The following is a 27,353-nucleotide window of genomic DNA, read 5'->3' as shown; positions in this document are numbered from 1 at the left end:
CTTTTGTTTAATTCAAAGTATTTTGAAGAACTGTCATCATTACATATGAACCTCCAAGTATGTGTATCCTTGAAGATTTCAGGTATTATGTATGAAAATATATATATTTTGCCATATTGTTGCTTACACCAAAATATAATGAAGAAGTATAAAGACTCACCTGAAAACTTGCTGAGTATCCTGGAACTCTCATAACTCAAGTTACCGAATTCTTCTTTCTTACCCTATGTAATCTAACTCTGTTGCCATAGCCAAAATATTTCATATTTGTGTTATAATGCTAATAGAACACATCCTGAAATTTCTAAAATTTACAAAAATCCTCTAATTTAATATTATTTTCTGGATACACGAACACTTTCAGTTGTTTGAAGTTCCATGTTTGCAACAATGTTAAAGATTTCCAAGATATGAAACTGTAATCTACATTTCTTGCAGTTTATGAAGCATCAAAAAAACTAGATCTTTGTTCTGAAAAGCAGTGAAATAAGGGTTAATAAGCACATTCACCACCAAATAATAAGCAACATGGTTGGAGCACAATATTTCATAATAAAAAAAGGTAACAATAAAACTTTAATCTCAGAGTATTTCTGGGAGTGGCTGAAGATAGAGTTCGAATGTTGCATATTTCTTCACGCACATTAATACTTTCAAGTACTATCACCAGGACTATTCATTCATAAGGAATTCATGGGTGCTTTCTCCTGGCACACTTATGATGGAGAAGGAAGGAGAAACGTTTGGATACACTTATTTCTTCCTCTAGATGACCTTTCAAAGCTGTCAACAAAAATATATCCTTCAGAAATGTGAAAAGAATCATGTCCTTCTTTTTTCCTTTCTTTAAATATATGAGAAAGACAAAAATATATGAGGAAAAACAAAATGAACAAATCGGCATGTTTTATGAAAGATTTATATACAGTATTCATTTTGCTAACATAAGGGCAATTGTATAATTATAAACTTTTTATCATAAACAAAATTAGATTGTCAAAATCATATGCTCTTACGTAAAAGCCCACAAATAAAAATTTGTTCATGGAAAAATAGAGATATTTTGAATACTAAAGTCCTTTATTCAACAACACAGAAATTTCACAAAAACAACTTTACTGGGCAAATTGAATGTGTTTTTTTTTTTTTTTTTTAAGATTTTTTACAGTTTTGTACATGCCCCATAAGTAATTTTCTTTAATAAATACACTGTTTTCCAAAACTGCTTTTTTATAATTGCACAAGCATACATACACCTTACACAAATATCTATTAGAAAATGTAATAGATAACTGCACAGTTCAGAATAGGAGAACACTGTGAAAGGAGTACATTTTGTGGCCCATGTTCCTGATGTATCTCTAAGTTCCTCTCAATTGTGAAAACAGAATCCCTCCTAACATAGTAGCTGTCTTTCATTCACTAGGAATACAGATCTCAGTGTGAAACTGCCAAATTTAATAAAAACAAAATCTGAAACATTTGCTGTTAGATGAGAACCAACTGTTTGATATCACTGTGAATCTAACCATGATCAAAGACCCACTACAGCTTTTTGCTAACGTATTTGACCCTGAATGGTGTGTTCATTTAACTGCTTTCGTTTTCTCATTATTTGATTACAGATACTATCAGCTTAAAGACTTTATGTGTTTTAGTATTAATTGTACAACTTACATGCTAGGGGTTCTGAATGAAAGAAAAGGAATATTCCTTTCTTTTAGTGATTGCTTAATATTAATTCATAGGAAGCTCACCATCTCTTGCTCCCTATACATGTGTTTAGAAGAAGGATGTTGGGTGTTGAGGATTAAGCAACCAGGGGGCATTTTTATATACTCTTATACTGGAGGAAGATTATTTTTGTCTATTCTCTCAAGGATGGACACATTTCTGTATATATTCCTCCACTTGTACACATACAGGTAGAATCCATCAGAAAGCCATTTTGGTCTGAAAACCTGGAAAGAGATTTGCATTATGGTGTTCTTATGATGTTAGGGTGCTGAGTGCAGCTGACAATGAAATCGGTGCACCATGCACCACCACCCCAAGGATTCTCCATGTTCTCCCCAAATGCTGACAGTATATGGCATCCCTTCATCTACACCTAGAGAAAGCAAGACTCCTGTGTATGTAGACCTCTCTTTACAAAGTTATAGTTGGCTTATCTGATATGTAATTTTTTAAGCTGTGTAGATAGTTCATATGATCTATACACACTGAATATGAAACATACAGTGAGGAATTTTTAAAAGTTACATTTCATTGGTATTTTAGAATGATGAAAATGTAAACCTTTAAATCACCCCCGTAGGGTCATAATGATATGCTTTACAAGTTCTCAGTACATAGGTTTAGAGGGAAGAGAATTAGAGCGAGGCCGAAAGAGTAATATCTTTTTTCAATATCATCAACGAGAACTTTATACGCAACCTACATTATATAAACAGAGTTTACCAAAAACATAAAAAAGGTGGTGTAAAAGAACAATCTCAAGAATAAAAACATATAAGAATTAAAGAAAAGCTACACTTTTCCATTTTAATAATCAACAGATTTTCTTTCATTAAAAAATTGAATTGACATGTAAAACACCACATTTTACAATATACAGATTTATAAGTTCTTTAAGAAAACCAACCAACAAAAACACATCAAGACATGCAACACTAGCGTGTATTTTAGACTCTCCGTACATTGCTATGAGATCTTTATACGTTACTGTATGCCTAATTTAGCCTGAATAGAAAAAAGTTTGTTTCACTTCTGTAATAACAATCATTTTCCAAAAAGCAAAGCAAGCTTACCGTTCGAGTGTGAAAGTAAGTTTTCACTTACTTGTAATTAATTAGCAAATTGGTTAAAAAATAAGTAAAATAAAAATGGAACTAGAAAGAACTCATATAGCTCTCATTGTTCCTACAGCAGAAATAGAAATTCTAACTAGAAACCCTCAAAGGAATATACAGCAAATAGAAAGCTATCTCAAAATTAATATACAGCACATTTTAGTCTGTGATTTTTCAATTCTCTTCTCTAAACATGGATAGATGTAATACATAATGAACTTTCTTCAAAAAGGCAATTTGATCATAACTGTAGACCTTGCATTCATACTCTAGGCAAGTTAACTAACACATACTTGTTTTTCACATTGGCATTTGTAACTTATCCACCCTTCCTCCCTCCAGAACCCTCATGATGAAGTGCTCCTTCCACGTTTTTTAAAAATCTCCTCTGTTAAATTACTTCCCATTCAAAACTACAAGTAGGCTTTTAAAATTACTCATCTGTTAGTCTTTCTAAGATTTTGAGTCCTTTTCATCACCCTTTCTCTTCTCAAGTTATTTTTCTTTGCATGATCCATTTTGCTAACATTTTTCAAAAGGCTAAATGGATGTCGTAGGCTAAAATAACTGGCTAGTAGATAAAGAACAAAAAATGACAGTAACATGGCAACTTCAATACTCTGTGTTTTTGCTAAACTCTGTTTTATTGCTGAAGCTGAAAATAGTCTCTATGATATCTGACAAAAAATAAACAAACTTTTTAGGTATCATGTCATCACAAATAATATTTGTCCTCCTGGGACAGCCTTAGGAACCCTGACTGCCATAAGAAAACCAAATCCTACATGAAAAGGTGACCCAGGACCTATGAAGCATTACTCCTTTGTATTTGGGGGCTGTTTGCATTTATGGAATTCCACAGAGTGGGGCCCTGTCTTCTCAGGAACGACAACAGCATCGAGTGACAAGAATGGACATGGGAGCAATGGAACATTCCACTGAGGGCCGAGAGGAAGGCCACAGGTACAACTGTGAGGCTATGAGAAAGGAAGATAAAAAGATTAAAATGCCTCACTTTTATGAACGTGTTTAATTCTTTTTAACTTACAAATATACCTAGCCGTGCCTCAATCCAGGAGGCCTTGATGTGTTCAAATTTTAAAACAAAACTACCCCCTTAACATCATACACGGAATTAAAACATTTGGATACATTTTATTGTTTATTTTTCCTACGAAAATATAAGGCAAAAAATAAACAAACAAAAAATACATACAGCCCTGCTGAACTGGTCAAAAGATGTCAGTCATGGATTTCTCCCCCTAAAATATGGTACTTTATTCTGTATCCTAGAAAACACTGTTTAATTTTTTTTTTTAATACAACTGATTCTGCATGTTCCAACTACTCTGAGTACTCCGTCTTACAGTGCAACCCAAGACAAGTCAACTACACTAAGTATTTGGGAGGTATACCCTTCTGTACAGCTCGTTTGTAAGCAATGCAAGTGCATAACCACTACTCTAATATAGTGCTCAAAAGATTAATTGAAACTTTCATCACATCTTCCCCTCTTATAACAATACAACTGAAGGTCATTGCTGGATGCATCATAATCTTTTCATCTTGTAAAACTTGGCATCAAGTCTCTACAGAAAGACGCATGGCAAAACATGCCACTGCTGTTGCTGCTTCTAGAAACAACTGGCAAAAAATATTTAAAGCTAAAATTTATTGCTCCAGATTTAACTCGCAGAACCATACTGTTGTGTACAAACTGTTAATCTCCATAGATGCTCAGACGTGATTGTCTCCTTGTGTCTAAACACACAAAATACAAGCTGCTATCTGTACAGTTTACAGTACTGAAACACATATATTTGAAAATGAAGTACAGATATGTACTTTGCAAAGATACATGATTTTACAGCAGGGGTTTACCTAAACTTATTTTTTTTTACAACCACTTTCAAAATAGACAACAACTTCACTAGTATAGCTAAATTACATCAAAGAAAGAATCAGTATATTGAAAGTAAATTGACTGGCCAATTCCCCAAGCTCCCAGATTATTTTTATATGTCTTTTATCCTTTTCTTTTCCTTTTTTTGAAGAAACCCCTATACATAAAATGAAAATAATATCTGGATATTTTCTTCAGTGGTGGACTAAGCAGTTTCTTAAAACAAGACATTAGTTTGCCCTTCACTTCCAAATGCCTTGAAAATAAGATATACTACTGCTTTAAAAGAACCATCGGAATGCTTCAGCGCTGGGAACAGGTGTTCTCTATAAAAAAAGAGCAAGAAAACAAGTTAAGCTTTCTTTCCATGCCAATATAAAATTAGATTTTTCTCCTTTACACCTCAACAATATTTTTAGTCAGCAATACACAACATAATGACTTGTATATTTCAACATTTAATAAAAATGTAAGTGTTCAATCTTAGAATATTACAAAAATTAGAATATTGAATTTAACGCTAATTTACTGAATATAACGATTAAAAAACACTGGTCTAAAAAATAGAGGCAACACAGCCTAGAACATGGATAGAAATCAGAATAAAGATGAAGGTTCAAACTATTAATCAATTGCAGGAAGACCAGCCAGCAAGTAGGCTTAACATCTGTATCTGCTACATACATATGCATCCTATGCTAGGCTGATGTTTAGAATTCAGTGAAGTAATCTTATTCTGGAGAATTTCTTTTATGACAGGACTACAATAAATATTACATCAATCTTACTTCTATCACTTAACAACTACTAATGCGAAACATTCCTGCAATATAATCTAATCAGAACAATACTGACAAAATATATCACTATTTTAAAGTAAGTCTACATTTTCACCAAATTAATGTCATATATATGAAACAAACTTATACTAACCAATGATACTCAATGGAACATAACTATCCCTTTGTACCATAAAAATACTATAGATTTCCAAAGGAGTAATGAGCTAGCACCCAAATATGAGAAATGCTTTTAACAAAAAGCTTATAGTTACTATGGGTTTTCTTGTTAAACAGTAGTTCAGTACTGAATTTTCCTCTCTATTTAACATTACAGCAATTCATCATGCCATACTTTTTTTTTTATATAAATCATAATCACAAGAATACATATTAAAGATACATCAGAAACAAGATAAGCATAAATTTTCCTGTAGGGGCAAATGAAAGAAAATTGATTTTATGCCTTAGACCAGTCCAACAAGCCTGTGTAGACCATAAGATGACTGTTGAGGATAAATAAACTGGTACGTTGAATGTCACCAAAATATTGAATGGGTATAGAACACATACACACACACACACACACACACACACATACACACAAACACACACACATACACACACACTAACACATGCACATACCTGGTAAAGATTAACAGCACCTGAATTTTATATTTCAGAAAATACATAAAAATGCCACTATAAACACTTTTCACTAATTGGGGTTAGCTTATATTTACGTTCTCACACATGACTTATTTGGTTGACACAGTCTTATTTTAGTAATGCCATCTAAAAATTAAAGTGTGTTACATGATTAAGATGTCAATTGAAATTTAAATGTATAAACTAAGTTTTCTGGAAAGCAGAGCTATTTTCACCATCTGCATTAAAAATATATATTTTTAAAAATTGTCCTCACAGTCAACACAATAAATTTGAAAATGAATGTGTTAAGAACAAACTAATGTTATCTAATCCAAGTTTGCATATATGTATATACAAAGATATTTAACTCATGGAGTATTTTCTGAAAGCCCAAATAAAAAGGTCCATTGTTACCATAAAAAATAGTTCTTATCTTATATTTTGCTTCTGACTCCTCATGGTTTCATCTGTTTTATTCTCTCTAGCTCACTAGGCATACCTGGATCCCCATCATTTGGTTGAGAAAAAACCCTTCACTGCTTTCTAAAATTAATTTTTGAATGATAAATGTAATAATTACATATGCTCATCACATTTATTTAATTATCATTAAAGGAATTAAAGGAAACATAATATATTCATTGTAATATTCATGCTTCACACACACACACACACACACACACACACACACACACATAAGCAGTAAATGAAAACTTAGAAGTTTATACCAGATGCCAACTTGCTGCCTGATGCCAACTAAGAATAAATTTTATATAAGTATGCATACTTAGATAAATGTAGTCGTTTTTAACAAGATAAGTTAGATCCAAGCATAGCTATGCAATTACAGACTCACATATGAAAAATAAACATGTGCATATATATTCATGTATATTCACATTTACATGTATAGCATATGACAGAGATGCCAACTTACTCTCAGATGCCAACTGGAAACAAGATTGTAAGTATATACTTATGTAATTTTATATCCTGATAAACATATATGTTTATAAGAGATAAACAGAAAAAATACATGGAGTATATTTTTTAAATAAGATGAACTCCTTATGTCTTGAATATATTTTTAAGTCTCTTTTCCAACTTTTTGCTCTTCCTGTGTCTCTTTCCACTACTCAGTGTTATTTGCAATATTCAGAAAAAGCAAGCTTTATAAAATGCCACCTGAGATCAAAGGTCATTGTTTTAAGAAAAAAGATAAGCACTTTTCAATGCCTGTTAGAACAAAAATTAATTAGATAGTGCAAGTATGAGAGAAGAAAGAGCTGGTTTTCTATATTAAAAGGCTCTGTCACAAAATAGCTCTGTGATGTGCATACACTGAGACCACTATGTATCTCCATATACGTATAAGGCTATGGACAATCCACTGCTCCAGACGAAGGGAGAAGATAAGCAAAGAAGCATCTCTTAAAAATGATTTCTCTCTTATATTAAGACCTTTGAGGTCATGGAGCCTAAAAATGATTAGAACAGTAATCACCTAAAAGCTGTGAGAAAACTTACGGAAAATCACCGGCACAGCAATTAGAACAAATTATCAAGGCATTCAACCAGAAACTTGAAGTGTCCCTTCTCTAACAGTTTTATTTCAGGGTTAAAAATGTAAGAAAGCTCCTCAGTGCCCCATAGGCCACACAAAATGCATGATGCATAGCCAATCTCCTGCCCAATTTTCACTGGGCTCACTGGAAATTTACTTTAGGGCTGGGCTGCATTCTTTTCAAGATGGGTGAAGCAATATTGATTTCACAGGTAAAATACTGGGTTAAATTACAGGGTTTTGATTAAGTCTGTACTAATTTGGGGACATACTTTCTCCAATTTTGTCATCTAATGAGAGCATCTTTGTAAGAGGACTTCCATTTTAAATGGCACAGGAGCTCTGAGCACCAACGTGGGGGATTACACACCCTGACCCCGCTACCTTTGGGTTATATAAATTCAGGAGTCCCAGCTGGGGAATCACACTCTTGATGAGATTACAGTGACTTTCTGGATCTCAGTGATGCTTGCAGGAAATTGTTATCCTGAGTGACAGGAAAGCCAGATTCCCCAGGAAGAGAAGGGGGCGGGGAAGGAAAGACTAGAGTTGATCAGCATTGGTTAAGGCAGCCCTCACTGCTCAGGCAGGTGCCAGCACTGGCAAAGAGCCGTCGTGCTCCCAAGAGAATGGGAGAAAAACCTGCAGCCCCAGTTTTCCTTCAGGTACTGCTGTAAAGCATGGTGTTCCAGAGAAGTCATCCCTATATGAGCCAGATATGAAACAACTTTCAAGCTTAAAGGAATAGCTTCTGTTTCCCTCCTAAATAACATTAAAAAGCCAGCGTATTTCCTTGAATAGAAGAATGCTATAATCCAAACCCAAGAACATTTTACATTTACTTTTTAAAATATGATTATATATTAATATGTCTCTGGAAGAAACGTATTTCAGTTTCATTTTCATTAAATCAGCAATGAAGAAATAATTAAACAATATAAAATAAATAAGATTCCCAAAAGCGGCCACCTTAAGAATTAAGCATGACTTTCTCTTTTTTGGTGCTTGCTAAGCAGTCACACGGACTATGTGGCATCTTCAGGGCCTCTACATACTCTTGTTAAAATATATTAAGTCTGATAAAAATCTCACTTTCTAAAAACTGAAAATGGTGTTTCTATAACTCTGTACATATGGAGATAGGTGGCACTGGCAATTCATATCTCAATACAATATTTAAAATACAGCAGTATTCAGGAGGCAGTAAAACTAATCATTTTAAATGAGCTCGACATGAGTTTTTGAAGAGCAAATTAAAGATAACTCAATGCTAAATTTTACTGCAGAATACATGTTATAAATCGAGGTAATACGGATGACCTTAGCAAATTCTGTAACTAAAGTTAAATATCTTCCCAATGTTTACTCATACACTTTCTAATTCAAAACTCAGTGATTTGCCTAAGCGTTCAGAACTCTACTGTGAAACAGGATGGCTCTAATGCAGTGATTTCCAAGCTGAAGTCAGTATTTTGGGGTACCATTATTCTTACACTAATCAAAAAACAATTTCTTCCACTCCCATTTATTATTAAAGAAACGTAAGTCATCCAATCATTTTCTGATTCCCACGTAATGATGCTTTTTCCAACCAAAAGCAAAGCAATTTCAAACTGTAGTTAGCCAATACAGCCTCTTGTAAACTCTTTTGAAATACCATTTTCACTGTGAGGAGTCCTACTGTAAGCTTTTGGACTCCTGGGCATTGGAGGCCTTGAAATTGGAAACCACCACTGAATTTGATTTACCTCTTCACACTAGAACTTGAAAACCTTAATGAACCACTGAATTTTGCAACAGAAAGTATGTGAATAAATATGACAAAAGAAAATAGTAAGTCACTAGTTTGCCGTTAGATATATTATTATATGTTGTTTTGTCCTCTTTTGATACTTTTCACCCCGTGGGGTGTTTTAGATGAACAAAAGGAAAAGAATTCCCGATGATTAAAAAAAAAAGCACTTTTTAACCAAGATTTGATTCACAAAGAATGCTAAAATATCAAGTTACATATACTGACACTATTTCAAAACTTACTAGTGGAAAGTTGTATATAAATGGAAATGGGAAATTATATTATATATAATGTTATGAATGTGAATACACACACATACACATTAATACAAATCTTTGGATAATGAATTGGTCTAAAATAATACCTAGAAAATGTTAGAGACCCCCTCAGAATGTTTTCAGCAGAAATGTTTTTCTATATTCTATTTGCAAATAACATTTTAAAAATCATAATCCAGAAATTACAATAGAATTATTAGTAAATCCAGGTACAGCAGAGGTCAGTAAGTCTGAGAGAAAAATTATCTTATGATAAATGATAATCTCACAGTCCAATAATTTCCTATTATAACAAAAAACAACTTTACATTTTAATAATAATACCTTAATTCAAAAACACAAGGATTGATGTACGTATGCACTGTTTTCACTTTTTTTTTTAAGAATTTTTTTTTTTTTTTATTGGGGGAAGGGGAACAGGACTTTATTGGGGAACAGTGTATACTTCCAGGACTTTTTTCCAAGTCAAGTTGACGTTTTTCCTTCAATCTTAGTTGTGGAGGGCACTGTTCTGTTTTCACTTTTTAAGTTATACCTAACTTACTTTCTCCTTGGATTCTGCTGTAATATATATACTCACATGTATCATATATGTCATATACACACACACACACACATACATATATATATACATAGACACACACACACACACACACGGTTAACTTTTCTCATAATTCACTTTTATTTCTCATATAATCTGTATAAAGCTTTGGTATACTCACATCTGATTTTGGCTATTATCCAGATGTTAACTAACAACACCTATCAATATTACCACTAATTAGAATATTAGACTCCTCTTTAAAAGGAGGAAAGCACCAAATAAGTAACTGAGTAATTTAAGGACCCAATTTTTTGGAGGCCTAAGGTAATGATTATAGGGAACATTTTACTTGTTTGGTTTCCAAATTGCATTTGTGGCCAGGATGTCTCTGATTTATGGTAGAGAACTAGAGATGGCTTTGTCATTTGAATGGGTGCTCTGAGGGCTCCTGCTACTTCTGCCTTGAAAATAAGCAGAATCACCATCACCACTGAGATGGCAGGATTTCAGACTATGACAGCAAGATTTTAGAAGGTAAGCCTGGCTAACTTTTGTAAACGAAAGATGAGTTTATATATTATGTTGTGAAGGTACTAAGTTAAGTCAATATGACGGTAGAACCCGTTAGGAAAACAACTGTCCAAATGGGAATTTGTGTGTGGAATGGAAGAGTAGGAAGGAAAGTAACAGCTTAACATCATGATTCACACTGGTCAAGAAGTGACCAGAAAAGGCACCCATTTTTGGTCCTAGTATCTAATATAACTACTTTATTTAGGCAAGTCTCTTGATTAATGCGATATATGATTATTATATTTCAATCACATAATATGATTATTATAATTCAATTATATTTGAAGTATTTGGTAAAACACTTCAAACCTCATCATTCCAACAAATAAGTAAATTTACTGTACTATAAATAGTAGTTTAATGATTGAAATGTTCTTTGACCTATGAAAATAAATTATAATAGAAAGGTACCAGCAGAAAGAGGAAAAGTTTTCCACAAATTTAAAAAATTTGATCCGCAAATTTAAGAAGGTGTTTTTGAAAAATTGCTTTATATAGTATTTTTAACCTTATGTACAAGGAGAGTAAAAGAAAATTAAAAGTATAATTGAGATTTAAAAAGCAAAAATTAGTTTAATAAAATCAATACTATACTGTCAAGAACGAATAAAGTATTTAAAGTTCATTTTATTTATGTTTATATGTCATTTATGAATATATATATGTAAATATAGATGGTTATAAATAAATCTGAATACACACACACACACATACACACACACACTGCAGAGACAAAAGTTAAATTATTCTATCTCCCCTCAAAGTCACTGAACTAATTCCTGCTGAATACAACAATACCTTTAGGTGAGATCATTGCTAATAACTATTGAAAACAATCAGCATTCTTTACATGACCAAGTTGTTGGACAATTTTGAAAATGTAGGTCAATTCTAAAGCAAACAGTGAACTTTCTTGTTCTTTTATAGAAGAGAAGAAAAACATTCATGTAAAATGTGAGGAAATGGGAGGTAACTTAAAAATATATATTAAGATGTTATTTTTAAAACCACGAGAGCTATGATTTGGACAGCCTCTAGCTAATATGCAAATAAAATATATTAGCTACACCTAACCTCTATAAAAGCAATTCAAATTATGGTGCTTCTCTTTGATTATTACAGATCTGAGAATTTAGGAAATATTCATTTTTTTCTGTATTATAAAAAAGTGAAAATAAGTTTGATAGAATTTTTTCTCTTAAGCTGAATTCTGTAAAATTTTGGATTTAGTCATTGAACTTCATTTTGTTCAGAATCGTCTATGATAAAAATCCAAACACTGAGGCAGAACCAGCCTAGAAACCAAAGCATTTTTTATGTCCATGAATTACTTAGAAGAATTCAGAGAAAATTTCGAGCATTTCAGTCAATTAGATGTTATCACAATAATGTACTTGGTTAGAATTATCTTTTTGAAAATAATACGTGGCTTTTGGAATAGTTCGTCTTTAAAAACATGTTTAATAACGGCAGTTGCCATCTGAATGAATGTTAAAATTCAAAATCGTTCTTTCAGTCATTCTCCTTAATTTTCTTTTTTAAGTAATAAAAGATATACAGTAAAAATTATTAGAATTTAATTTTATCAAATTATGATATGTTACTCTTTAGAAGATAATTTGGGTAATCTCCCTTATTCAGAGGATATGCACTTGTAAGAAGTCTCTACTACCACAACATCAGCGAGACTTGAAGTATTTAGATTCAAATTTCTCCTCAGGGAATTTTCATGAACTACTTTTTGTATAAGTATCATGTGCTCCATCTTTTTGCAAACATACTCATTTTCACATAGTTAACTAGCAAAGTAAACTAATAAGCCCAACATTTTCTCAGGCAGATGATTTATAAGATGCAGTGATTAATATTCTTTTTGTAATTTTTCTGGAGTCTTTTTCATATGTGCAATTCTGTATTTTACAGGAAGTTCTTCTTATAATCTTTATAAATTATACTATTTTTGAACAATTAGTTCTGTATGAATGCTGGAAAGCGTCTATCTCCCTAAACACCATCATTAATTTTGAGCACTAGTTTTCTCATCTTGGCCTTTCTATGTTTCTAATTGCAGACTTGAAAGAATTAATCTTAAAAAAAAAAAGAAAAATTAGAAGAAAGAAAAAACTAGTTAGTTTCCCTGAAACTGTTTTTTCCACTCTAGTAAATGAGAAGAAACAATGCTAAGTGCTTCTACTAGGTCTAAACCCAGAGTTGTGTCATCTTTTCAAAAATGTTGAGACAGTAACCATTTCCACTAATTTCTTATTTAAACCAGACTCAAAAAGATGACCTTGAGCATGATAATCCCTTCTGCCAACAGGCTCCTTCCTGAATTCCTTTTAATCTGTAAAACTACAGTCAGCCTGCCTACCCTCCTTTCTTCAATCCCTCCCTCCTTTTCTTTTTTCCTTCCTTTACTTCAGTATGGCCCTGTCTCTTATTCAGGTCAAATAAGGGTTGCCACCCAGCACTCTGTAAAATATGTTTGAAATAACAAGTCATACTGTAAATTCTCAGTATGTTGAAGTGTTCAAGGAACGTTATCTTTTTTTTCATTCCTTGAAAAATTCTGTAATACTAACAGAAAACAATAGTACACCACATAACTGCATGAGGTAGCCAGGTAGAGACCATAGACAGCAGTTTGTATTTCTTATCTAGATCTGGGGAAGAATTAAGCCAAGGATGAATTAATGAATCTCAAGATTTTTACATAGGTGTGAGATGCTTCCAGAATTTTCTAAAATTTCAATTATATCATGTTAAATATGCCCATTTCTTAGACTGAGAATTAAGATTGTACGTGGGAAACTAAGTATCTTGGATGAAATAAGATACTCTATTGTTAGGGAACAACACGGGTATTGGAAAAAGGCAGTTAGGAATAAAGAAAAGTTTGAGTTCTTTAAGCTAGGGTATGCACATGGGTGTACCTGTGTGTGTGTGTGTGTGTGTGTGTGTGTGTGTGTGTGTGTGTGTGTTTATTCACAGCACTTAGTACAAGTCTTAGAAAATAACAGTCCCTACCTAAAGATTTGTTGACTTGAACTGATCAATGGTTTGCCATGTATTCATGATACACAGACCTGTCTAGGAGAAGTAAAGACACATTACTTATAAAAACACATTTAAATTTTATGTTTTATCTTGTTAACATTGTTCCATTCACAAATATAATTTCTTTCCTCACTACAGACTTGTTCGATAGTGTTGTTGCTGTCACTCAACTATTGTTAAACGTTTTTGACTGCAACCAACAGTCAGAAGTACATTTGACACAGCAGCCTAGTATGTGCCTACATATACATTTATGCATGCATACATTATTGATGCAGAAGTTTAACAATATGGACTCTTACTACATGTGATACACTCATATATTTTCGTTCTACTCTATTCTGCTTTCTAAAAATCCTGGTGGTAAGCCAACAGATTGGTTTCATGGACCACTAATGTGCTATCATTTGGAGTTTGAAAAACACAGCTTCATGCCACAGAAATAACATATTTATGTGAAGAGAATCACCCAAGTAAAATCCAAAGCCCTTCCATTTCATAATGAATTTAACTCTCTATATAGCAGCCTTACATACAAGATCCAATATATATGTCCTTCGGGATGAAAAAAATGCCAGTGGTCTCTATTTTGTTTTTCATGAATGAACATTAGAGCAAAGTAATGTTTACTAGGAGATTCCACATTTTCTCACTTCTCATCCATCTACATACAACTGAGAATTTTATCTCTTTTCCTTATTCTTGACTCCATTAAAATCATCACTGATCTCATTTAACCAATAAACAAGAACATTTCCCACCGATAAGTCTTTTCCCAGCACAGTTATTTTTCTGGCACTGATTCTCCATCACTCAGAATCATCATTTCCACACAATTAAATTTATGTAGTCTATTATTCTTTTTAAAATGTATTTCATCTCTTCACTATGTAAAGTTTTGGAGAAAATGTATCTTCTCCAGAAATTGCCAGATTTGCTGAAATACACAGAAATACCCATGATTCTTCCTGATCTATAAACACATATCCCTTTTTCTTCTCATCCTACTACTTGATCTCTATTCTTTTGATACCATCAATCATCCAGAGTTTTTTTTGTTTGTTTTTTTTAAGTCCTTGAGCAACAAACAGCACTTTCAGCAGTTTTCCCCATACTCCGACACTTCCTTCACTTTCTCAAGAATTTTCTGGAAATATGAATTTAGATATTTAGATGCAGATGAGACCCAGATGGGACATTTTCCACCCATCTTGGAAGTATTCTCTTTTAGTTACACTTTGGAATCCTTCTACTAAATGTTTCAAAGGGATAAAAATAATACTATCAGCTATAGCACAATCTATTTTTCCTTGTCTCAAATTCAGCTGCCACTTCAACTTGAGCCTCAACTCTGACTCCCAAACCAAATGTACTGAGTCAAGTCATGAAAAATCTTCCTTGTTTTTAGTTTCCATTCTCGGCAAAACGTCTATAACTGCAGAGGCAGAGCAGACATCCATATCCTGTCTTGACAAAGTGCCTTCTAGATACTACCGCATTGTTTCCTGGCTTGAATATCCTTTCCCCTTTGTTTTTAATGCTGTTTTGGTTAGTATTCCTAGTCTTTTAGGGCTTATTGCTGTTTTCTCCCAGAAAACCACCAGCCTTTTCTATTACAGCTCACTGACTTACTTCACAAATACTCTCTTCTTATTAAAAAGAAAAAAGAAATCTCTGTAGTCACTTCACTCACGTTTTATTTCAAAATGTCCACCTGTTTGATACACACACACACACACACACACACAAAACCTATCTTTCAAAACAAAGGTAACTGTACAGTATTCCAGTATTTGTTAAATATGTTCTCCAACTAGAATTCATAAGCAAGCATTTAACCATTTATTCCTTCCAATGACTTTCTCAAACTCACAATTCACATTTAGAATCATTCCCTCTATCTGTCCAAATAAAGTAAATAGTAGCCAAATGAAGGTACCGAGTTAGTAAAGTGAAACACACACACACACACGCTATTAAAAGATAGATAAATTAATCGTGCCGATGTGCCTTTGACGGAGAAAAAGGAAGAACACTAAATTATCTGATTACTATTGTAGGCAATTTGACAGGTATAAGCACAGGAAAACTTGTTTATTGGGTTTATCTCTTTCCAAGTAAAATCAAACCAGGTTTTGGTGAACTGGATGATTAAAACCAATGTTTAGAAAATGCAAGTCACAAAATAGTCTACCTGGGCTTTAATTTGTGAAAACTCTAAGTAACCTGTTGGTCCACTGAATTATCTCTAAACATAATTTTCTTCTACTCTACTTTTTATTGATGACTTTAAAATAGGAATGAGAAATTGCATAGCATCTTCCAGTATGCAAAAAAAATTAACCTACATACAATATTAAAAAGCTATATAAGGTAGGTTGATATTAACCCCATCTTATAGATGAGGAAATAATAAAGTCAGAGAAGTTGTGCTGATGTATTTAACACTGTTTAAGTGGTAACTTACTTAATGCTAGTGGAGCCTCTTCCAAAACCTATTATCTAAATGTGGTCATGCAGCCCAAATGTAATTTTTAATTATAAAACAAATAAAAAGCCAAGAAACTAGTAGTATATTTTCTGATTATAACTTATATTTGGTTTATATCAGCCAAAGAAATACATCGTTAGTGTCAGTTCTTTGAAAAATTAATTTTTGGCTTTGCCATTGTATGTAAGAAATGTAATGTGAAATAGATGAGTTAAACATTAAGAAATAGAAAAACAAAACAAAACAAAATTTAACAGGCTCCCTCTCATACCTACCTATGGATTCTTCTGCTCTTAAAATAAATTAAGAGAAAGCCCCGAAGTTTCACAGAGGAAAAATATTTCTCATAATGTTTTAGAGTAGAAGTTAACAAGCCTGCTGGGATCCTCTTAGCCCCTGCAGAGCTAAGTCTTCAACATTATTAAATGGCTGTCGCATCTGAAGTATGGTACAACATAACTCAATAAACAACAGAAAACATATGATGCTGAATGCAGGGAGGCTTTCCGATTACCCTGCAGAATAATTCAATTTCGGGACAGGTGTTTGCATGTGATGGAACAAGATATGACTGAAGGACAAAACCACCGGTGTGCCCCTACCCTCAAGATTTTGAATCTCCTAAGGATAATAGCATAACGCTAGATGAAAAAGTATGTTAAGAATGAGCAGAAACACAAGTGAAGGAACATAATTATGCATGCACAAAATCTTCAAAATGTCCACTAATTACAAAAAAGAGAAAACTTGCTGAAAAACAAGTTTTTCTAAAAAGTCATATTTTCTAGAGTGCTTCACTTCCCCAGCCAAGATCATCTCACATTCTAATCGGTGACTAAAAATCAAACTTATAAAAATGAAAGATTTTTACCATTACTTCAGGTTCATTTATGCTTTTTAAAAACTAATCTAAAAATAAGACCACAGCTATTAATAAAAGAGCAGTCCTTTCTCCAATTTGTATATTTACATGGGCCTTTCTATAAATCTTGAATTTAACCTATTAATTATATATTTTATATGATGAATACATGAGTTTAATTTTTTTCGTGTAAGATGAGGAAAAATAAATGTCAGAAATGGAAACAAGTCTACCCTTGTGACATTTATGAGATAGCAGGGCATTTTGTTATGCTTAAAAAGTAAATTGTTTTCTGGTAAAAGTGAGCTACATATTCAGACAATCTGACCAATTGAGGTTGCACAGTAAGTTCTAAGAGAACCAACTACTTCAGAAGTGTTGCATGAAACACCCTACAACCTATTTCTGAGGAATACTCAAATAGTTTTATGTTTTACTTTTCATTCCAGAAAGAATATTCTACCAGTGTTTCCAGGGTCACCCCATCACAGACCTTCAGCCTCAAACCCATTAAACCAGAGCAAATATGGATGAAATGCCCATCCTTTTTGCATACCTTTCAACTTTTAGTTTTACAGACTATGTTTTATTAAATCGTTTTGTATTTATCAGGCTGCAAGTCAAACTATACAAAACTCTTAACTATTCACCCAGGAAAACAGTTGGCTAAGATTAACCAAAATATGTAGCAGTATAGTAATCAATTTATTAAAAAGTTTTACGATCAAGTAACTTTTATTTCCCTCATCACTACAGTTTCCATTCTTATTTAAAATACCCAAATATTTTTATCAGATTAAATTGAAGTCTAAAGTTTGTTGTTGTTGTTGTTGATTTACTCTGATTGGCTTGCTAACTGTTTATTTGTTTGTATTTTGTTTCATGATGATTGAATTTTGAAGAAATATTCTAATAGGACAATTTACAAATGAATTTTAATTACTTTTTTCTTTTCACTATTCCTAACTGCATTCCAAAAGATTGCTCATAATTTACATGATATTTGGATGGGTTTGGGGTATTGTTTTCATTTAGAAATTATTAAAAGTGTATGGTTCTTTCAAAAATAATTTTGACTATCTTGTGTTAAATTTGGTGATGGAAAGAGAATCTCATTAGACTTGTATCACAGTCTGATACCTTGGTTACAAATCTATTTTGTACTTCAGTCAAAGCTGAATTTTTCTGTGCTTTTCTCTTTTCACTTATGAAATTCAGTGTCTTTTTCCTACATTATTTCTTCATTACATTCTAGTGTTAAGATCTATCATTTTGTTTGAATTTATTGAAAATAAATTCATCTTTCTCTTTGACAGTTATGTATTTGCATCTTGAGATTAAAACAAAAATTTATATTTTTATGCTGGTATGCTTTTGATTCTTGAAACTAAAAATTGAAAACTCATTTTTAAATTATAATCTAAAATGACAAACTAGTAGATGTTTCGATTTAAGGTATAAAACGTGTATTTTACCTATAAATTTTTTTAAAGTCACCAAACTTCAAAAACTTATGACATGTTCAATTATTGACTGGTTTCATTATTTAACTACAGAGACTGAGTTTAAGTGACACACCTACTTTATGTATGACCAATGAATTTCTGCAAATGTTATTTCTTCAGGAAGCAGGTGCTTTCCTTCTGTACAAATTGCAGACAACACTGTGTCCAGAATTTTACAATTGCCATTTGTGTGGTTGGGGCTCATAGAACAGCACATACATGTAATGTGTGCCCCACCTCCCACCCCTAAAACACTTCTAAATCAAGTTATCAAGTTTAGGGCAATATCTGGATGTTTTCCACCAAACCCGTTAGAAGTTCAGCCTAACTTGTGGAAAATAATTGTTGGCCTGTACATCCAGCAGATAAATTTTAAAGAGAGAAAACAAAAGACAGAGAATGGAATTATCCTTATTCCTGACTTTCTAGTTTCTCAGTCTTTTCACTCTAATGTGTCCCTTTCATGTTCCTCCCCCAGTGCAGGGAAAGCCTGGGTGGTGGCAGTGTGTAACTCGCAGCAGAGAGCCAAGAGTGGGGGCAGGGAAATCTCCCGAGGCGCTGCTTACTAATGTAATTCCATAAATCAGCTAATGGGAGAGAAACCAGATCTGTGTGGTCTCTAATGCTGTCCCACAGAGATCAATCATGTCACCTGAACAATGTTCACGGCCTAAGAGGCTGCGGTTGCCCTAGGGACAATTTTATCCCTGGAGCCATATCAAGTTGGGATATTTTAAAAAGTTAGATCTTAGTATCAGAAATGTAACTGCTGTGAATATAAAATCTGAAGGATCACCTTTGTATGAGACAAAGTGCTGTTATATAATTTATTATCATAATATATAACCACGTTTCTTAAAATATCTGATAATATTGATCATTTAGGATACAAATTTTTAAGATAAGTTTTGTCACATACGGGGCATACAGCATTTGTAATAACTGCTTTGAATAACTAACTTGTGGTAATTGTTAAATATAGTAATTGACAAAATGAAGTGTTATATGCAGTATCACAGAAAAATTAGTTTTATGTGCATTATAATATGGAATTTTATTAAGGAGGTGATTTATAGACAAATTTCTAAGCCATTAAGATGCTCCTAAAATGAGACTAAGGAGAAACTGTGGAGATAAGTAAAGCAGTTTTAAAAAGAATGCTAGATGGAAGGCTTTAAAAAAAAAAACATGGGCAAGAATCCCAACACATTCATGTGAGTGTGGCTTAATTTCAGTTAACTCACCCTGAAAATCTGCTTATGCCTCCAATCTTTTGGATAAGAATAAGTCAAAGAAAAGAAGGGCACATGAGGTTTGATGTGATAAATAAGAATATAAGTAATGATTATGACCCCGATATTAATCAGTGTCCATAATTTAAAGCTAACAAATAGTAGCTACTGAATTTACCCCTGAAATCCACAGGTATATCCATAACGAATCCCCAAATTACTATCCTCAGCTAGGGCATCTATCCAATCTTTAAAACATCTCTATAGATGATGATAACTTATAGGAACCAAATCAGAGAGGGAAGCAGGTCAGCAGGGGGGCTTTTCACTAACACACAACCACTGCTCCAGCTTTGGTTCAGTCATGTAAACCCTGTCACTCTGACATGCTGCCAGCTGGTTTCCTACAACCATAACTGGGTGGTTATACATGTGCTTAAGGCAATCATGCTGCCATTGCCTTTTAAAAATGACCTAGATAGAACCATACTAAACACACACACACACACACTTTTTCTTTTTTTCCACCAAAAAGCATTCTACTAATAATCTTAGGCTTCAACCACACCCCATTCTCTGGTAGGAAGAGTATGTACTTAGGAAAACATCTTCAGAGAGCTCTACAAACAGAGATTTGTTTCCCTATCATTCACACCCCATTTTTTGAAGAGCCACAGAACTTTCGTGCACCTGGAGTTTAAAAAAGAAGAAAAGGCAATACTATGGAATCATATGTGATCAAAATGCCCAAGGAATGTAAACATCACAAGTTTGCGGGGAAACTATCAAAAGGGAGAAGTAACGAAATTTATGAAATTTGCTTAGAGGGGCAAATCAGCAGAAAACCTATTGGTATTCACATTAAATTCCTTCAGAGTGGTCACTTACTAAATACATCAGAATTATACATTGGTCCTATCCACTAAATACCCTAAATTGGGACGCAGACAGTGCCATGGGTCTAGCTAAAGATGAGGCCTATTAGTAATACCAAATCGATAATTCTAGATACCATAGTTCAAGAGGAAAAATAAAAGCCATGTAGTTCTTAACAACTGGGTATTAACAGAAAATTTCAGTATGAACTGAGCTTTAATTTACCATGGGTCTTAGAGACCTAGAGAAGTTCAAAAGCTAAAAACTAATTTTTGCCACCTAAGAAAATACATGGACCTATATATTTTAAATTGCTACTATCTTTACTCAAGCACAGTTGCCAATGGAAATGTAATACCCACCCACCCTGAATAAAATACAAACTTTTGACAAAGGGATGAGTTATTTTATAGAGAAACAAATGCAACATTTTGATGGAACTGATCACAATTAATGATGCTACCAATATATACTGATTTTTCTTTGAATCCCAAAGTGCTACATGCTTTAATTTATATTAATAGAACTTTTTAGAAATCTGTATCTTATTTTGTGTTCAAACCTGCAACAAAGATCTTTAACTCTTTTGTTCTTTTACCAGTCCTTCATGGTGAAAACTCATTGAAGCAGTGTTCACAATTTTTTAAAAGAATGTGCAGGTTTCTTTCTGATGATAATTTGTGAGAGCCACTCTTACCCTATAATCCAGCCCACAGAATACTCTCTGAGGCTAAATCCACTACCTATGTTCTCATGTACATATGAACATCTAGCCATCCTATCTGTAAATTTTATCAAGGGGCTAAATATGATTACTTGTCCATATCTCTTGCCTAAAAATACCACCAAACCATTTACCTGTGATTTCCCTTTTTTGTTTTGACCATATGATCAAAACATGAAATTTCCATTATGAAATTCCCACCAAACACATCAATCTCTGTATTTAACATAATTAAATGCCTAATTTAACAATTACTTAAGTGAGAATCTGTACATTGTCTGTTTTAAGGACATATAGGAAAAAGAAACTATTATTGACCATCTAGGGTATCAATCAAAACTGTGCTTGGTGTATAGCACAATTTTGTAACCACAAATATGGTTACTTTGTCATATACACAGCCCAAAGCACATCTTTTCGACAACTGAGTTTTAGGTATCACTTGTTTCTGAAACCATGTAAAACCATGTTTAAATAAAATTACCATTACCTGCCCAAAATGAACTAATTGGATCGCTTTATTCTAAGTCAACATCTCCTTAAAAATTGCAGGTGGTGTTCAGCTTTCATACTATTTCTGCTTTCTCAAAAAATACCAGATATGCACAAAATAAAATGGTAAACAGAAACATTGTGTCATGGTGAGGAGAAAAACTATTGTAGAAAGGGATAGAATATCCCCTTTTGAACCCCTCTATTTCAGCTTCAATGATTTGTGTGTGTGTATGTGTGTGTGTATTTTAATGGGAACATAGGCTTGTGTGCCACAAACTATGTCCTCACTGTTATAATTGGACCACTGGTAAGTCTCTCTTAGCTAATAAAATTATATAGGATGTGATGTGTCCAATCCTTTGGGCAGAGATACTTTTAAAAATAATAAGGGGAAGAGGGCATTTGAAACCACCAAGGGAAATTTCTGACCATACTGAATGTGAAAGTTCTGATTTTTCAAACCAATTACATTAGTTTTCCCTCAGAGATAAAAAGGAGGGGCGCCCTCCCCATCTGGAGGGCGGTTCCAGGGAAGTGCAGTTGGGGAGGGTGGTGGAGAGGCTGTGCCCTCCGCACACCACCGACACCGGTATCCTACAACCCGAATGAAGCTTCAGGAAAGGGGCACTGCATCTTGAAGCCAGACAGGAAGCCCTGAAGGGAAGAGGAGAGGGGAGTGAGAAGGGAGGGGGGAGACTGGGAAACAAGAAATCATCTCCTCTGACCTCTAGCGAAGTGCCAGGTTTTTTCTTTAGCTCTTCACATTTTCTAAATTTGCAGATCTGGTGTCCCGTTTTGCGATTCCTGCAACTGCTGCAGACGCCACAGTTGATGAGCCTCTTGCAGGGCACGCAGACCCCACACCTTTTCCTCTTCTTCTTGGCCGGGTTGGCTCCGCCAGCTCCCCCCGAGGAGGACGAGGAGGAGGAGGAATGATTCTGCGGGCAGTCTGCCAGATTGGCAATTTGAAACGCACTGTCTGTGACGGCTGCTGAGGCTGCTGCGGGGGAGTGAAGGGCTGTCATGACGATGACCCCTGGAGGTAATGAGATGCCCCCTAAAGCCGGGATAGCGGAAAAAGTCCCCACGCGCTCGGGGAGATTCATTATCTCTGCTTCAGCAGCGCCGCATTTGAGCTTGTTCATGCATTCCCCCGCCAAAGGTCTGCAGTGTTCAGGGGATAAGGTGGAGAGGAAATTAGTATTTGCCATTTGCAACGACGGCTCTGGCGGGCAGCCAGCTTTCCCCAGCCTCTGGGAGTCGTTTCGGTGGTGCATGCTGGTCCTGCCGCCGCCGCCGCCGCTGCCGCCGCCGCCGCCACTGCCGCCGCCGCCGCCACCGCCGCCGCCCGCGGGGAGGATCGCAGAGGAGGAGGCGGAGGAGGAGGCGGCGGCGGAGGAGGATTTCCTGCCGCCCCCGCCGCCCCCGCCCCCGCCCCCGCCGCCGCCACCCCCGCCCCCGCCACCGCCCCCGCCGCCGCCACCCCCGCCGCCGCCCCCGCCCCCGCCGCTGCCCCAGAGCATGGCGGTGGCGGCGGCGGCGGTGGCCGCGTTGTCGCAGTTCCAGGGGGACATGCCGATGCGCGCGGCGGCCGCGGCGGCGGCGGCGCTGCTGGGGAAGATGGGGGTGGTGATGCGCGCGATCTTGGCCGCCTGCGGGAAGGCGCCCCCGTTGGTCTTGTAGAAAGAGGTGGCGAAGGAGCGGTAACGCTCCATCTCCGAGTTGTAATCCACAAGGCTGTTCAAGGCCCCCTCGGGCAGGTGGCTCTCCTTGGGCAAGCCCGGGGCCTCCGGGCTCGGCCCGGGCTCCACGCAGACATTGGTGTTCATGGTGCAGGGGGGGAAGAAGGGGTGCAGGGTGGAAGTGGGGACCGTCTGGTCCGACACCTGGGTAGGAAAAGGGGGGAGGTGGGGGGGAGGGAAGGGAGTGATGGTGGTGTTGGGATGGGGGCCGAGGCGGGAGGGGAAAGAGGGTCTGGGTGGGAAGAGCAAGGCGAAGACTGCTTTATTTCTCTCTGGGGCGCATTTCCACAGACGGTGAATTCCCAGGCAGTGTCTTCCTTTGCATTATCCTCCAACTGTTACAACTAAAATAAAGAAAGTCATTCCAACGAGCTGCACGAGGAAGAAGATTAAAAATAAACAGCCTTCCTCACGGTACCCCACCGCTTACACTGAAAGCTCCCACATTCTTCGTCAGGTCGTTTGCGTAACAATCATCAAGCCATGACCCCCACACACACAACCTTCCCAACCCTGCTCCCTTCCTCCCTGCTGCACACCACAGCTCCTCCCCCCTATTCTTATAACCCTCCTGAGAAAATGTATTAATAGCCAGGATACCCAGGGAAAGAGGAAAGACTGGGGTGACAAATGCTGAGGGAAAAGGGCAATTGGAGTGCTAAAGACATGCAAATCAGGGGTGGGAGGGCGATACTACCTATAAGCAGAGGGCATTTAAACATTATGAAATGTGTGAACAAGTGCTGCCTGGGCATGCAAATGCTGTAAAGTAGAAAACAGCAATGGCCCTATGAGGAAAATGAACAGGAAATTAGCAAATGAAGTACAGAGAAAGTCTACAATACAGCCTAGTATAAACTGTAAGCAAACACAATACAACTGAGAGCTAAGAGACTGCCCACATACAATCTGAACTAAAGAGGCAGGGAAAAAAGAACTACCAGCTGCCACAGTGTCCTTCTGTGTCTGCGGTCATTAGTTTGAATCCCAGCACAGCTGGCTCTGTTAGGGTCTTAATTCAATGGACCAAGGACAGGTCTCAATTGTACAAGCCATTTGGTGGTGGGGCTTGGTGGGGGTAAGAGGGTGGTGTTATACTTGTTAGAAGAAAGAAAGGGAAAAAAGGTGGACTAGATTTTATTTTTTTGAAATAATACAAAAAATGTCACAGGTTTTAAACAAGTGCCTGCAGCCTCTGTAAGAATATTCCCAATAATTCCTGATGAAGATTCCTGTCTCTTCCCAAGACAAGAAGAAAGCATGGGACTTTTTTTGTGTGAGGATCTGTCAGTCTCTGGTTTTTACATTAAGTAAATGTATGTGTGTGTGTGTGTGTGGGGGGAAGCAGTGTTGTCCCTTAAGGTGTTGTTTACCTGAAGAAATAACCATTAAAATGTTTTTCTTTTGCCCCTTTTAAGAGGAAAGTTTAATGTTAACTGGATATTTGCATTCATCTCTTTGCTTATAGGCCATTATTTTGCTTTAGGAAGAGGTATTTTAGTTGTTTATTACAGAGGGAGAGGTACATCACAGCCTTTTAAGAAGAAAAGCAAAGACATAAAGTGTATATGAACCTAAAAAAAACACAACACAACAGTTTCTTTGTTTCCAGATATTTTTTTTAGGCCAAAATATCTTTTTGTAGCATCTTTTGAAGCCCACATATTGGTCTAGAATATGGTGTTCAGGGAATTCTAAATGGGGCCCAGTAGTCTCAGTCTCAAATATTCAGTTCAAAATGGATATCAATTATAGTAATTATGCTTATAATTAGATTAATGAACCATTTATGCCCAAACTCCAAGTGCAGAAACTTCAAGACCTGCTTATGAGGTGCCCTAAAAAAGGGGGTTTATGTAAACAAATCCCTATTAGGCAAAGTAAATCAAGATAAGGAACCTCACCCCAGGCTGGATTAGAAGCTAGCAGGCATCTTTCAATCACAGCAAGTCCCTAATCACTCAGGAACCACCTCTGTGGTTTCGCATTAGGAAAAACTGCTCCCTTCAGAGCTCTGATGGCAATACAAAGGGTGCCCCCAAAATGCTCCTGGCTAAATACTCTTGATGCTTGGAAGAGGGTGGGGGCAGACACAGCAAGAATATGCATATAGCTTCAGTTTCCAGGAATCACATTGTAACTGCTCCTCAAAACTAGTTATGCCAACCATGCATTAGATATCATCACATTGAGTGGAGGGGAAAATTTCAACGTTTTAGTCTTTTGACCTTGTTCCAAATAAAGAAATAATTTAATGTCCCCTTTTCAGAGTATTAGAGTGGTGTTTCCAAACACAAGCTTTCCTTGTTGCCATCACCTCCCCCTTCCTCCCTCAAGGTTTAATGCCACCAGAAACTGTAGAAAATGATTGTGCCCAGGATCCAGGTCATTATTGTTTAATCAATGCATCTCTGGAGCATGAAAAAGGTACCTAAGCCACAGCTATTGTTTGGATTTTCTTTAAAAAGCAAAATAAAACACACACAAATAACTATAGTCCTATTCCAAAGCTAAATTAGACATCCATACTTCATGATCCTGTTTTGCCTTTAAACAATGTGACTGTACATGTCTAATATTGTATGTGTCTGGTCTACCAGAGACATAGAGAGCAAAGGTCATATTTAACATTCAGGAGGAGGGGCGGGTGCAGATTAATTAATAAATTAATACAGCAACGCCTTTTATTGCTGGAGTCCAGCATTAATAATCTACTTTTACAATCCCAACGGACAGCAAACATTTAAGAGAGAAAAGCCAGAGAAAGAGAAAGAACAATCACTTACCAGTCTCTTTTTATTTGGGGAGCCTTAGAATTTGCAGACGCTGCCAGTCTGCCTTTAATTAGTTGCACATCACCCCCTAACACAAAGAAACACAAATCCAGATGTGTCTTGGCAGCTCCCAATTACAACTTTAATACTTGTAAACAAACTGTTGGGGGGATAAATAAATATGCGGATCAAAAAAAAAATACCTGTAAATGGCTTTTTTTTCTTGTTGCAGAGAGAAGGAGGAGGAGATGGTGTTAGTGGTGGGGGTGGAAGGAGGAGGAGGTGGGGGGGAGAGGAAAGAGCCGAGTGTGAGTGTATGTGTGAGAGCGCGGGGCTGTTCTCGGTGGTCTCTCCTCTCCCAGCGCGTTGCTCTCCGTCCGTCTCCAGTCGCTGTGTGCGAGGGAGGGAGGGAGGGAGCCGGGGAGTCCTCTCTCTCTCTCTCTCTCTCTCTCTCTCTCTCTCTCTCTCTCTCTCTCTCCTCTCTCTCTCCTCTCTCTCCTCTCTCTCCTCTTTCTCACCCTACCCCCCTTCTCTCTGTTTGTGTGTGTGTGTGTGTGTGTGTGTGTGAGTGTGTGTGTGAGCGTGTGTGTGGTTGCTGGGGGAGGGGAGTGCGAGCGCCCGGCGAGGGAGGAGGCGGGGGCGGGGGCGATCGGCTC

General features: G+C 36.1%; 1 protein-coding gene across 3 annotated transcripts; it reads right to left on the bottom strand.

Annotated features, from left to right (window-relative positions):
* Positions 1-1,061: 1,061 nt before the first annotated feature.
* On the bottom strand, positions 1,062-27,146 carry CXXC4 (CXXC finger protein 4). Of its 3 annotated transcripts, XM_074322842.1 has the most exons (4): positions 26,901-27,146; positions 26,710-26,785; positions 22,907-24,267; positions 1,062-5,081 (listed from the first exon to the last, which is right to left on the bottom strand). In XM_074322842.1, the coding sequence occupies exons 3-4, from the start codon at positions 24,008-24,010 to the stop codon at positions 5,037-5,039; spliced, it is 1,149 nt and encodes a 382-aa protein (XP_074178943.1). In that variant the 5' UTR covers positions 24,011-24,267; positions 26,710-26,785; positions 26,901-27,146; the 3' UTR covers positions 1,062-5,036. The 3 variants fall into 3 exon arrangements, with proteins under 3 accessions (XP_074178943.1, XP_074178952.1, XP_074178949.1); XM_074322851.1 differs by lacking the exon at positions 26,710-26,785; XM_074322848.1 differs by lacking the exon at positions 26,901-27,146 and having other exon boundaries at positions 26,710-26,888.
* Between the last annotated feature and the right edge of the window lie 207 nt (positions 27,147-27,353).

This window comes from Rhinolophus sinicus, linkage group LG02, assembly GCF_036562045.2.
Source record: "Rhinolophus sinicus isolate RSC01 linkage group LG02, ASM3656204v1, whole genome shotgun sequence".
NCBI lineage: Eukaryota > Metazoa > Chordata > Mammalia > Chiroptera > Rhinolophidae > Rhinolophus > Rhinolophus sinicus.
Note: the sequence above shows the minus strand (reverse complement) of the source record. Positions and strands in the feature narration are given on the sequence as shown.